The sequence below is a fragment of the Sturnira hondurensis genome, unplaced genomic scaffold, assembly GCF_014824575.4.
Source record: "Sturnira hondurensis isolate 20B ecotype Veracruz unplaced genomic scaffold, ASM1482457v3 Scaffold0008196, whole genome shotgun sequence".
Lineage (NCBI taxonomy): Eukaryota > Metazoa > Chordata > Mammalia > Chiroptera > Phyllostomidae > Sturnira > Sturnira hondurensis.
In genome coordinates, this window is record NW_028080827.1 from 7564483 (window position 1) to 7582222 (window position 17740).

Here is a 17740-nt window from a genome sequence, read left to right on the forward strand (position 1 = left end):
CATCTTGATCACGAGTCGATAGTAAATATGAATTTAACTGGGAATTATGTATATTAGGGAATATAATTATATAATTTAATTTGGTTAATGTGAAATGTTATTTTGGCTATTAAAAGAAACTCCAAAAGTTCTTAATTTAAAGAAGTACACTGAAGCTAAGTAACAAACAGCACCGCCCCTCCCCACTGGGGGAACTTGTCCTTAAAATGAAAGTTTACCAGATCAAGGTTGGGTAATAGGGCTGTGCTACATTTTAATTTTTATTCTGGCTAAAAACAAGTGTCATCGCTGACAACTGGGCGTGGGGTGTGTGGGGAGGAAATTACAGCAACCCCGAATGTTTGCAGTCACGCATGGCTGTCTTTCCTGAGCTGCCTCTTTGTGGGTATTGAGTTCTTGTGCTAAGTTTTGCACTGTCAGCAGAGCGGGCCACGTGTTATCGGAAGCCATGGATTCTTGCATCACAGTATTCAAGGCCTCTTACCCACATCCTGTCACATTCAGCTGCAGATGTGGCAAGAAGCTCCAAAGCAGTACAAATGGCCCGTTCCCAAGACTGCAACCTGTGCTCCAGGCCTCTGCGTATCTGTCATGGGTCAAAGTGAACTGCAAGCCCTCAGGTTGGGAGGGAAGGCCAGTGGGCGTCACGTGGGACTTTCAGTGTCCCCCTTAAGCAAACAGACTTCAGAATCACGTGTGTGCCTCTACATTCTAAGGTGTAGCCATTGAGAAGAGCCACCTATGATCTGGGCCGTCTGCCTCCTTGGTTTGGACTAGACCCTAAGACTTCCACAGTGGTACCTTCCCTCAGTGGCCGCAACCTGGACCTGGACCAGAAACTGAAGAACAACTCCTGTGGAAACTGACTCTTGAAGCCCATCCTGTCAGTCCTAATATCTCTCAAGCCTAGGCCCCAGGGATCCCTGCTGCTTCTGCCTGGCTCTGAAGGCCACGTCCTTCCACACATCCTTCCAACCCACTGCCTTGCAGAATGAGCCATGAGGGGGTGTGGGAAGTTTCAGGATGCCAGGCAGTGAGCGTTAATTGAGTATTTTAATACTGGTGGGGAGCTCTCTGCGCTGGCACCACAATGCCCATCTGTCCATTAGCAGAAGGCTATGGATTAGGAGTGGTAGAAAGGATATCTTTAAATAGCTTTCTTTTTTTGTTTGTTTGGTTTCAGGCCTAGTGATGGAGGTCATGCTGGGAGAAGCTTCAGGAGCAGCAGGAAGCTGGATCAGAAGCTTGGGTTTTACATTTCATGACTCTTATCCTCCCACTTCAGTGGGGGAAAGAGAAGGTTAGAAAGAAAAGGTGGGGTTGTGGAATGAGGAACAAAAGTTTTCAGTCCAGGAAAATCAGAAAATAAAACATTAACATACATATATATATATATATATATATATATATTTTTAAAGATTTTATTTATTTATCTTTAGAGGGGTAGGGAAGGAGAGAGGAAGAGAAATATCAATGTATGGTTGCCTCTTGTGCGTCCCCTGCTGGGAACTGGCTTGCAACCCAGGCATGTGCCCTGACCGGGAATTCAACCACAATCCTTTGGTTCCCAGGCCCGCACTCAATCCACTGAGCTACACCAGCCAGGGCTAAAATACACATTTTATATGTCTTAACCATTGCAGAAGGGTTCGGCTTAGTGCAACTCAACTTCATGGGGGAGTCTTTGGGACCCACTGTGGGTAATCAACCCAGGTTCCTGTGCCCTGGAGCCTAGTCCTTCACAGATAGGAGGGGAGACCGCAAACAATGGAATTTATTTATAAAATGATCGTGCATGTATTCTTATATGTTTAAAGTCCAGTGGTCTTCAAAGTACTCTCCATTTGATGCAATACACTTATTTCTCTCCCTCTCTCCTTCCCTTCCTCTCTAAAGATAAATAAATAAAATCTTTAAATATATATATATATGTGTGTGTGTGTGTGTGTGTGTATTTTAATGTTTTATTTTCTGATTTTCCTGGACTGAAAACTTTTGTTCCTCATTCCACAAAAACTGCTCAAAACAGTTTTTGAACTTGTTGATTTTGATGCCTTTGACTGCTTCTGCTGTTTTTTGTTTCACCTCTTCCACACTGGCAAAATGTTTTCCTCTGAGGCCATTTTTCATTGGGGGAAACAAACTCACTTGGGGTAAGACTGGGTGAATAGGGAGGTGGGGCATGGGAATTGTGCAGTTTTTGGTAAAAAACTGCTGAACACTCAGCGCAGTGTGGGCAGGTGAGCTCATGTATCAGCCATCATGAAATGGGAAATGTGTTGCAAGAGTCTATAAAAATTCACGGAAGCTGAACACAGCCTCGCACAACAACACCAGCTGGTAAATGATACAGATGGCTCCTAGAACACTCACCTAGTGGGGGAAGCCTGTACTACAAGGGGCTGGCCCTCCGGAACCTAATTCCATTGTTTTTTTTTTTTTTTTTTTGGGGGGGGGGATTCTCCCTTGTAAAAGGCGGGAGTTTAGAATGGGTTTAAACGCTGTGGAAGCCAGTGAAGGAGGATTGGACTCCTCCTCCAAAGTCTGACTTGAAGTCCTAGTTCTGGCACTTGCTGGCTCTAGTGTTTTAAACAAGCCTCTTGAACTGCCTGGGGCTCATCGGCGACTAACGATGGCTGAGATAACTCTGGTATTGGACTTTGATGGGAGCAGTTCCAGGCTTGAGAAAGAAGACCAAGAGAGGAGAAAGAGAATTGAGGGGGGTTCCTTTCAGGCCACAATTCTAAGTAAAACCAACCAAAAATTAGTAATAGTCTTATTAAAATTATTAAAGTTCTTGTACTATTAACGAGTCATTGTTTCTTTGTAATTCATTCTCTGAAAGTCTTTAGAAATTTGCAAGTCACCTTTTGTTATTCTTTAATAGTGTGGCATTAGCACCTCAGCACAGGTGTTGCCTTGGGCTCTTCCTGAGGCCCCAGGCTGGGGTGGAGGCAGCGTGGGGAGGATAATTTTGCCTCCAAGCTTGACATCACTGTTTACAAGTTCTTTCCTCTACGCCTCATCACTTAAGTGCCCAGAAAAATGGATCTCCCTGTAGTGACTGTATGTTGTCACCTTCAGCTCCCTTGTCCAGGATGTCTCTTTGTTTTACCTCCCACTGTTAGACCTCAGCTCTTTTTCTCCACCCAGGGTTTTTCCGATGAGAAACTGGTTGAATGCTGCCACCTACTGGTCACAATATATACAACTAAGGAGCTGTGGCACGGAAAATGTTAAACAGGTTTCCAAGACAGCGTGCTGTGTTGCTTGTTTTCACATTATTGTGTCGGCAGCCTATACAACAAAGCAGGGGTCCACAGCTGTACTTTCAGAGAAAAATGCATCTGAACACACTTGTTTAAATCAAAGATTTTAAACGTTTGTATGTTGAAGTAATGGTAGCCACAGAGAAGTTGTACAAATAATAGAAAGTTCCATTTACCTTTTGCCCAGTCTCCTAATATTAATGTCTTACATAACCATAGTGCTACTACTGAAACCAGAACACGGCCATCGATACAATACAAACAATACAAAGCGTCTGATCAGAGCTCCTCCTGCTCTACAGGCTGGACTTGAATGTCGACTGCTTCCCCACGGATGGCCTTTCCTCGTCCAGGATCCAGTCCAGGAGCTCACATTGCCATCTCTTTAGTCTCTTCAAGAGGTGGCAGTTCCTAGGCTTTCTTGACCTTTACACTTTGGAAGAGTACTAGTCAGTTACTGTGTATGATGTCTCGCGGTGTGTTTGGTACTTTCGCATGATTATATTGAAAACATATATTTTTGCTAGTGCATCATAGCAGGAAATACATGATGTCGATATGTCCTATTTATAGATAGTGATGCTAACTTTGGACTTTTGGTTCATGAGGAGTCTGTCGGGTTTCTGTGCTGTGTATAAAGTTACTATTTTTCCCTTTGTCACTGTAAGTCTCTAGTAGGGGATACTTTGAGCTTCTACACACATCCAATATCTCATCATACTTTTGGCTACTGATTTTAGCACCTATTAAGGATTGTTGCCTGCAGCAAGTATTATTGTGGTTACTTATTTCCACCTCTACATTTTAAAATTGGAAGTCTACTGTAAGGAAGGGGTGTCCCTTCCCCACACTTATTTGTTTACTCCATTATGTATTTTTTTAAAGATTTTTATTTATTTATTTTTAGAGAGAGGAAGGGAGGGAGAAAGAGAGAGAGAAACATCAATGTGTGGTTGCCCCTCATGTGGCCCCCACTTGGGACCTGGCCTGCAACCCAGGCATGTGCCCTGACTGGGAATCGAACCTGCAACCCTTTGGTTCACAGCCCGCACTCAATCCACTGAGCTATGCCAGTCAAGGCTCCATTATGTATTTTTATCAGCATGAACTCATGGATATTTATTTTGTTCTAAATACTTTCATTATCCTGTTTTTCAAATCATCCAAGCTTAGGCCTTTGGGAGGTTTTCGAAGTCCACACCTATGCCCTTTGACACACCCCAACATTTTTACAGTAATGGCAGAAGTAAGATATAACACACTTAGCACAAAATTCACCCTTTAAACTATGTGACTCAGGGGTGTTTAGTATCGTCACAAGATTGTGCGACTATCATCACTACCTGTATAATTGCAGAACATTTCAATCACACCAAAAAACCATACCCATAACAGCTATTCCCCATTTCTTCTTTCCATCAGCCCCTGGCAACAACAGATTTACTTTCTTTACTATGGACTTGCCGATTCTAGACGTTTCATATACATGGAGTCATCCAATGTGTGGCCTTCTGTGTCTGGCTTCTTTCACTTATCATAATCCTTTAAGGTTCATTCATGTTGTAACGTGTCAGTTCTTTTGATAGCTGAGTAATAGTCCAGTATGTGGACAAACCACATGTTGTTTACCCATTAACTAGTTAATGAACACTTGACTTGCTCCCATTTTTTGGCATTATGACTAAGGATGCTATGAACATTCATGTACAGGTTTTTGCATGAGTATATGTTTTTAGTTATTTTGGTCATATACCTACAAGTTGAATTGCTGGGTCAAATTGTAACTCTATGACCAACTTTCTGAGGAACTGCCAGGTGGTTTTCTAAAGCAGCTGGACCTTTGTATACCTCCGCCAGCAATGTTTAGGGATTCCAATTTCTCTACATCCTTGTCAACACTTGTTATTGCCCTTTAAAAATTATTATAGCTATCTTAGGGGGTATGAAGTAGTATTTCCTTGCGGTCTAGAGTTGCATTTTCCTAATGATGAGAGATGCTGAGCATCATTTCACATGCTTATCTGCTTGCTGTTTGTCTATCTTGATTTCCTTAGATTGTTTTAAATTTCTTGCAATGACGGGTAACAGTTTTCAGTGTACAAGTCTTGAATTTCTCTTGTTAAATTTTATTCCTATTGTATTCTTTTTGATGCAAATGTGAATGGATTTTTTTCTTAATTCTATTTCCAGATTGTTCATTGCCAGTGTGTGGAAATATAATTGATTTTGTATAATGATCTTTTGGCCTCCCACCTAGCTGAATGTATTAGCATTTTTGTACATCCCTTAGAATTTCCTAATACAAGATATAGTTCTACTTCTTCCTGTCTAGTCTGGATGAGTCTTTATTTCTTTTTCTCGCCTAATGGCCCCAGCTAGAACTTGCAGTGCAGTTTTGGATAGAAGTGGTGATACTGGACTTGTGTGCAGTCTTAGGAGGAAAACATTCAGTCTTTGGCCCATTAGGTATGATGTTAGCTGTGAATTTGTTACCTAAAGGAACCCACGGCGGGGGAGAGCCCACGTTACCGAAACAAGCCCCTCCCCCAGGGTCTCTCTGCACTAGGTTTGTCTTGCCTGCCCGCAGCCAGGTGTTAGGAATTGTGGCTGTCAGTGCCAGAGTTTGATGAAAAGGAAAGGAACTATTTATCTAAAGTTAAACAGGTTTAGAGTAATGGCAGAATGTTGCCCATAAAACCCCAAAGTCCCTTTAAAACACCCACAAACACACACACACACACACACACACACACACAGAGTCCTGCCTTCCCCTCTTTGTCCAACTAAACCAGTCAGGGTACCCTGTCTCAGGAGAAAAGTACAGAAGTCCGTAGCTCAGCTACACTCCCGGTTCCTCCCAGTAATCTGTGTTGGGCCAGGCAGGTCTGCTGCAGCTCCCAGCACCATCAGCTGTGTCACCGCCACAATCTCCCATTCTTAATCCAAAACCACATGGCACCCGCCATGTCCAACCAGCGAGAGTCCTTTCACTCTCTTCCTTCCCCACGGCCTGTCCTCACCCACAGTCCTGCACGTCTCTCATCCGTTGTCTCCCAGCCCCGCACCGCAGCACGCCATTAGTTTACACCCCAGCCTGGAACCCGCTCCATACCCAACCCCATTTCCGACTCCTCCCACAATGGGCCTCACCTGCCAACACTCCCGCACTTTCTGCCTCCCTTGGCTGCCATCATTAGTGGGAGCAGGCGTGGCCCTACGAGGTGGAGCAAACCATCTCCAAGTTCTCACACAGGCGCTGCAACCAGGGGCGCTGCCTCCCAGCTACATCAGGGTCAATGTTATGCATACCTTCTGGCTCCATTCAGGCTGGAAGGGGGCCTGCTGTTATTGGTATCCAAAATAACTCTCAATGACCCTGCTCCGTGTCTCCCTTCCCCCAGCCAGGTCTGGGGGGATATCCTATATTCCCAGACACCCTAAGTTCTAGACCCCATTACAAATGCCCCCTGTGGGGAGCCCTGGGGCCTCCCAGCCTACATTCCATTACAAACTTTTCATAGATGTGTTTTTATCAGGTTGAGGAACTTCCCTTCTATTTCTAGTCTGTTGAGAGTTTTAATCATGAATAAACACTGAATTTTGTCAAATGCTTTTCCTCCATCTCTTAAGATGATGATGTGGATTCTGCCCCTTATTGTATTAATATGGTATGTTACATTAACTGATATTCAGATGTTTAACCAACCTTGCATTCTTAGGATGAGTGTATTATTTCAGGCAAGGACACCTTCCCCAAGGGTGGACAGTGGGGATCTTACCAGGCACATTACCTTCTGATGCAGACCAGGGAATTTCTAGACTGATTGGTTTCAAATTCCACTCCTGGAGAGGCTGAAACTTCATGTAGGCTATGGATTAAATCTTGGTAGGATTTAGGAAAAGTGATTCCATTTCCTGTCTGTTGTTTTCTTTGAACAGCATAGGCCCTGTGAGATGGTTCCTCACACACTATCTGACCATCACCCTGCTTTCCTGCTGCTTAGGTTTCGTTTGCAAGTAAGTATGCACCTCACAAGGCCTGCCCTAACAACAGAGTGGACATGTCTAGTGGCTTTCTCAGGAATCTCAGATAACAGACCACGAAGTTCTCAATGTGTGAACTCAGGAGAGGGCATGTGAAGAAGTCCTCTTCTCTGATCAGGATTCCCTGTGCCCCATCCAGGCCCTCAGGACCTTTGTAGTTCACCCTGTGGAGAAACAAACTTGGCATGACAAAAAGAAGAACCACGGAGAAGTTACAAAGGTTGAAAAAAATCTAGGCATTCTAAAGATTGTCACCACTGCCTTGCAGCCGGTGGCTGCCTTCCTGAGCAGGCCTGGCCATCAGCCCTGCACTGTCACCCTTAGGGCAGGGGGATGGCGGAGCAAGGATCTTCAAAAAGCCAGTTTCTCCACAAAACCAACGACAACACTGGCAAATTATCAAAATCATCTTTTTAAGAACTCTGGAATGAACCAAAGGCTTGTGACATTGTGAGCAATATTTATTTAAGAAAAATAGCTGAATCTCAGTAAACGCAGCTAGCTTTGTGTTATTTTAGTCTGTGCTGCAACAGCCCTGAAATCAGAGTGAAAACCAACAGCTTAGCACCCACCAGATGGGGCAGATGGGGTTGGAGCCCTCCCAACACACCGCTCTCAGAGGATCATCACTATTCATCCACCTGGAAGTTCCCTGGAAACCTCCATTCGCAGGACTTATTTTTTATTTATTTACTCCTTAAATAAATAAGGAGCCCTGAGCCAGAGCTTGCCCTGAGCCAGAGCTTGCTCAATTCTGAAAACCTTGCCACCGGGGCGTTTGACAAATGCAATCGGGGACAACTGCTTAACCTATCACTGCCTGAGACAGTGGTAACAAGGGGGGGCAAACAAGAAACTTACCAAAAATCTTAAAAGGAAAAGCTGGGGAATGAGATACCCATTAAGGACTTAGATAAGCATATGTCTGGGAATCGAAACATCTTTATGCACCTGTGTGGTATAGGCTCCTTCACTTGCAGTCAACTAACTATGCACGATAATAACACCCACAGAATGGTGTCACCACAGCACCTAGATTAGTGTTTGATTGAATGACTGGGGACTCAGGACTGGCCAAGCTGACACATAAAACTGACCATCTCAGGAGGAGAGAACAGAACTACAGTGGTCCCATCCTACTGGAATACAGTCAGTATTAATCATCCTCAGGGCTGAGCTCAGGCATACCTGCCACCATTCCATGGGCCGGCCCAAGGTCAATCCCGCAGCTAGCACTCAGCACAACAGGAGTTCTAACTAGTTTCCCTCTTCCCTAAACCAGGCCTCTTGATCAACCACTGCCTTCTATTAAATCGAAGAGGATCTAACTTCCCAGACACTCCCCCCAGTTTCTAAGACAGACGGACTGACAGGTAGATAGACACCCCCTCTCCATAAACACTACTTAACTGGAGAGGACTTTTAAAGGACATCTTCTCATAATAATTGTATGTCTTCTGAGAGTTAATCAGGTAAATAGTTAACATCTACAAACAGAATGCCCCACCTGCACTTAAAAACACCCTCCTGCTCCACTCCAGAATACCTCCTCTCCGCCCCCCTTAGTTAATCTCTCTTTAAAACAGGCCCTGCTTGGCCAGCTCTCTCCGGGGAGCACACCCCCCACCTCTCCTGTCCCCTCATTCCCCCCCAGGCATGTGACCTTGGCCTTCCCCTCCTAAGCTGCAAGAGTCCTCCTTTAGTTTCTGTGACTTGTTTCCCGAGCCAAATGGCCCAGCTGGCTCACTTCTTACTAACTCAGAAACTTTCTAAATAAACTTTCCCCCATATTTAAAAAAAATTAAAAAACAAAGCAAAAAACCGTGGCCCTGGCTTTGGCATGTTGTCCTCTCAGCTTCGCCCTTCCTCCAAAGAAAATCCATGAGCTACTCGCTGAGGTTTACACAGAGAATAAAAACAAAAGAAGCGAGAATTGTCTAAATTTAAAGTGCTGGAAAATCCAACATTTTATTTACTACATTTTGGTGACTACATAAATGCTGAAACATTTTAACACTGAAAAGCATGATGGCATCATCACTTGCTTTTTTTTCTTTTTTTCTTTTTTGCTTAGCAAACACAGCAGATGATATTGCACGGCATAAAGTGAGAACAGTAGCGAAGCTTAAAAAAAAAGAGAAAGAAACCTTAATGCAGTACAGGAAATACGCATAAACAAACCGGAATAATGCCTAATGCATTACACTTTTTGTTGCTACACACAAAAATACAGAAGAAGCATTGGACAGAGAAAGAGAGAGACAAAATATTCGCAAACCACCATAACTGGGTACAATAATCAGTTTGTCTGAAACATAGATGTAATGTAGAAGCTACCACTGCTTTCTAATTGACAAAGAAAATGACAGCAACATTTTTCTTTTATCAAAAATCTTCTAAGCCCCTCATGGTTAAGTTTTTAAATTAATTCGTTATTTAATTATGTATTTACCTTTTCTTTTTCCCCCCTATTGCTAAGGAAGAACTCCCTCTGCTCTTGGAAGATTTTCTACTCTACTGATCTTTTTTTTTTTCCATTTTATTATTTTTTTATTTTTACCTGATGATTGTCTTAGGCACCCTCCTTACATAATAAACCATCAAGCTAACTTGAACAGGGAAACTGCGTCATACTCAAACAACAGTGAAGGGACAGTCTAAGTGAGAGAGACGGGGGGGGGGCTGACTTCAAAAGGGACAAGAAACACAGGGAGTATGAAGACGACTACCAAAGCAAGTGGAAGACAATGTTTTAAAGTTTATTTTGTTAAAAAATACTTGTCACGTGGTTCAGACGGCATATCTAAAATGAGCCCATAAAGATTATGCAATAAATGCAGAACGTACCATGAAAAATCCAGACTAACAGAGAAACAGGAACTGTGACTTCACGAATACCACTCTGTGCAGCGGTTCCCCGCTGACGGACAGTCTTCTCCCTCTACGGTTCTCCGGGGCTCTCTGTGACTCACCTCACAGCGATCGTATTAAAAACAAATCTGTCCATGCTTGCCCACAGAGCACGGAATGATCCTGCAACTCAGAGCAGACTTATTGCCCGACTAAAACACATAAGGAGTATAAAAATGCTTCTAAGAAAATGTAACGTTTGACCCAAAGTCTAAGCCCTCCCTTTCCTTCCCCACCCCAAAACACCCCTGCCAAAGAAAATCATATAAATTTCTGGTATTGAGAGGAAAAGTATTTACACTTAGGGATTTATGCCATGTAGTTGAAGCAACTTATTTCAGGAAAATACAACAAAATCATGGGCACTGGGTCTTCTGAGGGTGCCACGAATCGGTGAATTCTGGGTGTGCAGATCCAAAGTGCAGCCGGGACAAGTGCCCGCCCGAACAGCCTCAAGGGCAGAGGGGGCCTGAGGCAGGGACCATCTGCGCTGCACCGAAAGCAAACTAGTGGTAAGATGCGTGAGAGGAGACAAACTCAAATAGGGCTGGGATACATTCACCAGGGGACTCGGACATCTGAGGAGAATCCTCCCAGATGGGCAGGTGGATGAGACGGGGGTGGGAATTGTGAGTGGCACATTGCGAGAAACAGACATGGGGGCAGAGCGTGTCACTGGGAAACACCGCCCTTAAACCTGACTGATCACCGGGGCTGAGCAATCACGTTCTGTGTTTTCCATGGGTTGGCCAGAGGGGCAGGGGCCAGGTCAGCTGCCCCTGGGCCTCGGCTTCCTCTGTAAGAGCGTGGAGCCATTCTACACTCCTCTTGGCTCTGCTGAAGGAACTGTGTCCTCAGGACCTGCCCCCGGCCTTGAAGCAATTCAGAAACTTGGGGAAACTTCAGAGGATTTCCAAATTCAAGTTAGCTTGTCTTTTTGAGTTTTCGCACTCTTTACTTCTCATACCCGTGTGAATGGCTTAAAAAAAAAAAAAAAAAGGAGCAAAGTCTCTCACAGATGCCGGTGCTTTGGAACATTAAACAAGTGTTAAATTCTTTGGAATTTCAGGTCTAACCTGCAAAGTAATCTTTTCTTTAAAAAATTAATAAGTTAAAGGAAGAACAACAATAATGCCTTTCTTCTTTCTAAGTGACAAAAAGGACTACCTTCAAACACCCACTTTGGCATGTACAGGTTTCTGGGGCGGGGGGGGCTGGCAGTGTTCACAACACGCGTGGAAGTGCCTGCTAAGAAAAAGCGAAAGATACACCCTGCAGTTAAGAGAAGCTCTTGCCTTCAGCTCATCTTAGCATCGAGAACAAAAAGATTGTGTAACATAAAGCTTTGGCCATTTGGATTCTACTATATACATTTTAAAAACTACATGGTCATAAATTAAAGCAGTGATTAAATAAGCTCATATAAAATGTAATTAAATTAAAAATCACAGCACATTATAGAGAAAATAGGAAACAGTTTCACAAAAAAGAGATTATATATATATATATATATACTTTTTTTTTACCCTGTGGAAACAAATTTACTACGAAACACAAAAACTTCATAAGTAACCACCAAAGTGAAAAGCATTTCTTATTCCATTCTTGCATTTTTACACAACCCTTAACCCACGTGGGGAATGTCTCCAGAAATTAAGTCTTCCTTGAGCAACGGAGCAGTTCTGCCAAGAAAATAAACCCCAAACCGAAGCGGGGAGGGGGCGGACATCTCAAACGTACAAGCTACAAAATAAATAAGAATTATAAAGTTTCTTTTAAAAGTAACCTTAACAATCATCAAACTAGTAAGTTCTGCCGCATCACATAAACTCTCTATACAACGTAACCCTAAAACGTCATCACTATGAGGTATTTGGAGGAATTGGTAAGAGTGGTGCACGGCCTGCCTGGGGAAGGGACTCCGTGAGGTGGGGGGTCTCAGAGGGGGACTAGGAGGAGGAGCTTTGGTTTATCAGCAAGAAACTGGGGAGGGAAAAGTCATCCTTTGGTATCAAAGAAAGTTTCATTGCATGGTTGCACGGAAAAAGCACCACGGTGAATAATTATTCCTTCTTTTTTTTTCATTAGTGGCCTTCCTAAGAGGCTGAGGTATTCAAAGAGTATAAGGTGAGAGAGGTCAACAGCGGTTTAACACTTTGGTTCAAGCAAGGCACTCGTCCTAGGAGTTTACAAAGTTTGCAACATGTTTGCCTAGAGATTTACAAGTAGAACTAGCAGTAGTAAGAGTAGTATTTCCTAATGTTGTTGTTGTCGTCGTATCGTTATTATCAAGAATGAAGACAAGTTTACACACTGAGTGAAGAGTGAGGGGGGGGCGGGAGGTGGGAGAAGGGACGGGGTGGAGTTCCCTCTGCAGACTGAGGCCGTGCATGAAAATATCTTTGGTATCATATCAATGTGATTAAAATCACCAATGGAAATCGAGTGAGGTAGCGTCTTTGGTTCACACTATAAATAGTAGATCTTTACACTTTTTTTTTTTTACACGTGGAAGTAGCTATTTCTTACCTTCTGCTTCTTTGTCCTTCCTATTTAGGAAATAGTTACCAAATGCACTGTAAAGCTAACCACACCACAGGAATAACCCAGAAGGCCAGTGGCATCTCAGAATGGCCTCTGGTGTTTGAATGCACCCTAAACAACTAGATCGGAAAGGGAGAAGTGCTTTCTCTTTGTTTGCTAAATGCATAGTTTTCATGCTTTATGTACAAAGAAGGGAGAACCTCTTTCAGGGAAAACGCCTTTATAGCTCATGAGAAAATGTCCTAGGACTCTTTGGTATAGTACAGTTTGCATTTAATCTGCAAAGATCGGTCATTCACCTGGGGTAGCAATGGGAAGGGCATGAGTCCAAATGTAACATAGTGCTTTTACTTTTTTTCCTGGAAACTTAATTATGCTTTTTTGGGGGCAGGAGGGAGAGTGACTGACATGTTCAGTTAGAACTTCTGAATTTCCCCACACATTTTCTTTGGTGTTTGGGGTCTATTCCTGCTACATCCAGGACTGGAACACTCAGCTCCTGACATTCAGAATTGTTTTACCTGAACATTTACTGAGCTTCTGGGGTGTCCAGATTTCCTACTCTTTCTCTTGGCTCCCTCTCAGGGAAGCTTCTAGTTGTGAGAGGACATAAATGATCTATGGCCCCAAACAGTCTAACTTCCATTCTAAAAACAACAACAACAAAACAAAACCCCAAATGTATCATTTGAAGTGCAGTTTTGGAATAAAGAAACATATGAATAGAAGAATGAGATGTCTTTTTAGGTGAATTCTGTTCAAGGACCGAGAAACGATGGGTGACTAAATGGCGCGTGACCTGCTCGGTTGTGGAGGGTTTAGAATCTGAACCATAAATCAATGCTATGTGAAGCAGGAATGGAAGCATTTTCTCTGTGACAAGTCAGAAGCAAAACAGAATCAGTCATACATGACAGAATAAGTGTATTGCTTGAGAGAAGCTGTTTGTCCATTATGATTTCTAAGAGGCAGAGGTTGGGAGGATGCTTAAATAGTCAAGTAAAAAAATTGCTTTTCAGGCTCGGATTTGTGCATCTCTTTATGAGAAAATATATCTCTACGCCCTGAAATTGCATAATGGGTGCACATTCAATGCTGGTATGAAAATTATCTTTGGTGTTAGCAAATAGAATCACTGGTTGTTTTTCAAGAAACCATTATGGTGAGAATATTTAAAATGTAATAATATTCTTTGAGACTGTGTCTACACAGTACTAAAATAACTGGTTGAAAATTTAAAATGCAATCAGATTAATTTGAGATGGTTATGTGTTCAAACAAAGCAAAAAAACATGGTTGTCTGAATTCAACTTTGGTTTTTCCTGGGGTATTGAATTTGGTAAGACTAGGTGTAGACACAGCTTGAATTTCCCTGCGTTTAAAATTCTCATGTTTTAAATAAATAAGGCTTTCCTCCCTCCTAAATAGAAATACATTATATAGCTGTACTCCTGGCCCCTTCTATTCCTAGAGAGAGAAAAAAAATGTAAATTAGTTTTTTCCTTTTAGTTTATGTCATTGACAAGATTAAATTTTCAGCAAATCTGGAGGGTGACCATTTAAATTGTCTCTTTTAATAGCTCAATTGTAATTGTGCCATATTTAGAAGGGAAATTTTTAAGCTGGAATTTAGTCAAGATAAAGAAAATAGAATGTGTCAAGGCAAAGGTGCTGTTTCATTAAAGGGGAAGTATGTGTTGATTTCCTGTCCTCAGCAGACACACAGATGGCTCGTTGGTTTCGCCTCATCTCTCCAGGTGCCCGCCTCTTCTAGACCTAGACAAGGTGCTGGGATTTGATCCTAGGGAGTTAGATTTTATTTCAAGATGGTTAAATTTTTCTCTTTAGCAGGTTAATGAATCTCAGTAAACAACGTATGGTTGAGATAATATTTAATTTTATATTTCTAGTTAGATATGCTAACTAACCAAGAATACCCAGCTCTTTACCTAATAGTACAAAAGACTTCCACTTATATGAGTAACAATTCAATGGAATTCAGATAGAATTTAGGGTCAAAATCAAGTGACTCATTCAGGTACTACTAGTACCATGGTATTATCTTTTGGTGGTTTTTCTTTTGTTTTCTTTCTTGCTTTGATTTCTATGACCCTGGTTAAGTGATTTGGGAAAACAGAAATTTAAATTTTTATATTTGGAGGTTGAGGTCTAGTTTTTATCTGTCCCTGTTAGAAAGTAGAATCTATGTTATAAAATTTCCAGCTTAATGCAGTAGCAAGAGAGAATGTAGTATGCTTTGGAGGCTATGCTACATTAAACCTACATTTGGAGGCTAAAATAAACAGCCTAAGACCCCTGGGACCCAAAGTCTCATCTCCCACTGGGGCTCTGGCTTGTCTACCTCCCACCATTTCTTGGTTGTACCTGCTATTTTTATGGATGCCAAGTCTTTATAAAATGTCTGGGGTTAGCAATAAAAATGGTTTGGTTATATTTTTAGAATGATCACAGATATTGAATCGTTCATGTTAATAATAATGTTGTTCTACTCACAGTGAGTGTCTGTAAAGCATTTTAAAGGGTATTTGGTGTCAAATGTGTAAAGCGTATTTGTCAAATACCTAAGTGGGCAGTCCTTTACCTCATGGTCTTTTTACTAAAAAAGCATTACTTTGAACAAATTTTCTAATTTATTAACCAACTGTGTGAAACTTCGTTCTCCAGTTTACAAAATGGGATCCTACTTTGGAAGGACGCCCAGGTTTTCTCAGCTATAAACAGATTCTGGAATCACGTCATATGTCTACTGAAGTGACGCTCATGGCTCCCGAAAGGGAGTGTGCCATCTGGGTGTAATGTATGCTGCATCGACCTCTCTGTTAGGGTATTAATTGCTTCCCTGAAGCTACATTCTTTCTTGCCAGTTCTGAAAACGAATATTTCAAATGCTTCAAGAGTCATAAATAATAGTCATGATTCTATGTGGCATGTGTATTACAGCTAGATCAGTTCACACGTATAACTTTACATAGTATCTTGTGTAAAAATAGCTTTGGTTATTAAAATCATTGCAATAAAATACCTGCACTTTAATATTCAGTGTGTTCTTTGGTACCTAGGTGATTTTTTTTTTTTAATTGATGGACTCTGGTTTCGTTTCTTAAAAAACATTTGAACATTCCTTAACAAACAAAGAGAATGCACTAGTTTAGGTGTCATTCAAATTTTCTTTGCTGGGTTTGAATCTGCATTTAGGTTGCGGGCCCGGCAGGTTCAAACAATAGGCTAGACGAGCGAAATCACACTCCAAACCCAATGAACTCAGACAGCCCCACACTGCTGGCTGCACTCCTACAGTACAACCCCTCCTCAAGACCGGCCCTGCCTAAGTCCCCAGCCACTGGTGGTGTGTATGGGTGCACACGCACGCACCCATACACACAAGTACTGAGACACCAGACACCTTCGTGGCATGGTGGAACAGATGAGAATGTCTGATCTCGGAAGATGTCCACCTGATGGCTCAATACCACTATGCTCCAAACCACAGAACAGCCAAGCACAGTGAGAATGACCATGGATTGAAGGTGTAAGATCCAGTGGTGTTTTCCTGCTCACAGTTCTTGCCAAGTCGTCGCCCCGCTGAAGTGTGTGTCTCTGAACAAAGTTAGAACGCAGGTGAGCTAAGTCTTTGGTTTCTTTGGACTATAAATAACAATTTTTTCTTCTTCAAATATTTCTAAGTATAAACCTGCTATCTTGAGGTCCTGGTCTTTTAAAAATTTTTTTTCTTTAAAGCTTTTCCACCGAGGTTTTAGTTTGTGGTTATTCCTTCATGCTTTGGTACAAGTGCTTGATGAAGAGGATGAGTTGCCGGAGTTGGAGCTACCCTCGTCCTGCCACTTGTCCAGGCTCCGCCTCCTCGCGTTCATGAAGAAGTTGCTGACGGTGCTCAGCTCCAGCCCCAGCTGCTGGGAGATGGTGATTTGCAATTCTTTGGATGGACGCTTATTTTCCTTGAATATTGCATGTAGAGTTCGACGCTGGACATCTGTGAAGACCAATCTGGGCTTTTTGGGTGTGTTGCCTCTGTCCTTCCCATGTTCTTGCTCTTTCCTTTTGCATGCTGTAAAGAAACACAGGAGCTGTTAGAACCAACTGCCTGGGAGAATCAAAAGTGGAAAGGCAGCCCTGGCTGGTGTGGCTCAGTAGATTGAGCGCGGGACTGTGAACCACACGATCGCGGTTCGATTTCCAGTCAGGGCACATGCCTAGGTTGCAGGCCAGTTGCCAGCAGGGGACTCACAAGAGGCAACCATACATTGATATTTCTCTCCTTCTCTCCTTCCCTTCCCCTCTGAAGATAAATAAATAAAAATCTTTAAAAAATTGTTTTAAAAAAGTGGAAAGGCAGAGCCAATAAAATGTGTTAGCTGTTCCTCATGTCCATTTTCTGTCTGCTGGTCTCTGATTTTAGCAACATGGTGGGCTGGGGGGAAGTGTAAAAAGATGATGCGGAATCGGGAGGAGGTGGACTTCTGCGAGTCCTGGCTCTGAGGCTTTGACAGTATCTGCATTTTGTCTGTGGTGAATCAGTGGACCTCCTGGGTCTCAGAGTCCTCTTCTGCAGGATACAGGGTTTGGGCGAAAGACTCATCATCTGAATTTTTTTTAATTACCAACTGCCAAATGGAGATAAGAATACCTGCCTGTCTGGGTTGTGGTAAGGATATAGGAAACAGTATATAAAAAGTTAATGTTAGCTGAAGTGATTTACAAATGCAAAGTCTGATCAGCTGAAGTGGTCACGGCCCTCACAGGGTGCACAGTCTGCCGCTGGTAGCACACTAAGAGCCTAATCAAGAGTCTGAAAATAAAAAGAAATTGCACTGGGTTCTGATCTTTGCTTTCCAGGAAACACTGTACCTAAGAAAACTGCACAGAGCGTCCTCCCATGCGTAGCCAACAGCCTTCCACTGACTATGGAGCCAGGACTTGCAAAGAAGGCTGCT

At 42.6% G+C, this 17740-nt stretch overlaps 1 protein-coding gene across 2 annotated transcripts in view; it reads right to left on the reverse strand.

Annotated features, from left to right (window-relative positions):
• Positions 1 to 9843: 9843 nt before the first annotated feature.
• The window catches only part of ONECUT1 (one cut homeobox 1), a 39949-nt gene continuing 32052 nt past the window's right edge, over positions 9844 to 17740 (reverse strand). For both annotated transcript variants that reach the window (XM_037054669.1, XM_037054668.1), the window contains one exon: positions 9844 to 16854. In XM_037054669.1, coding sequence (XP_036910564.1) covers positions 16562 to 16854 — 293 coding nt within the window. In that variant the 3' untranslated portion in view covers positions 9844 to 16561. The remainder of the gene's footprint in view (positions 16855 to 17740) is intronic.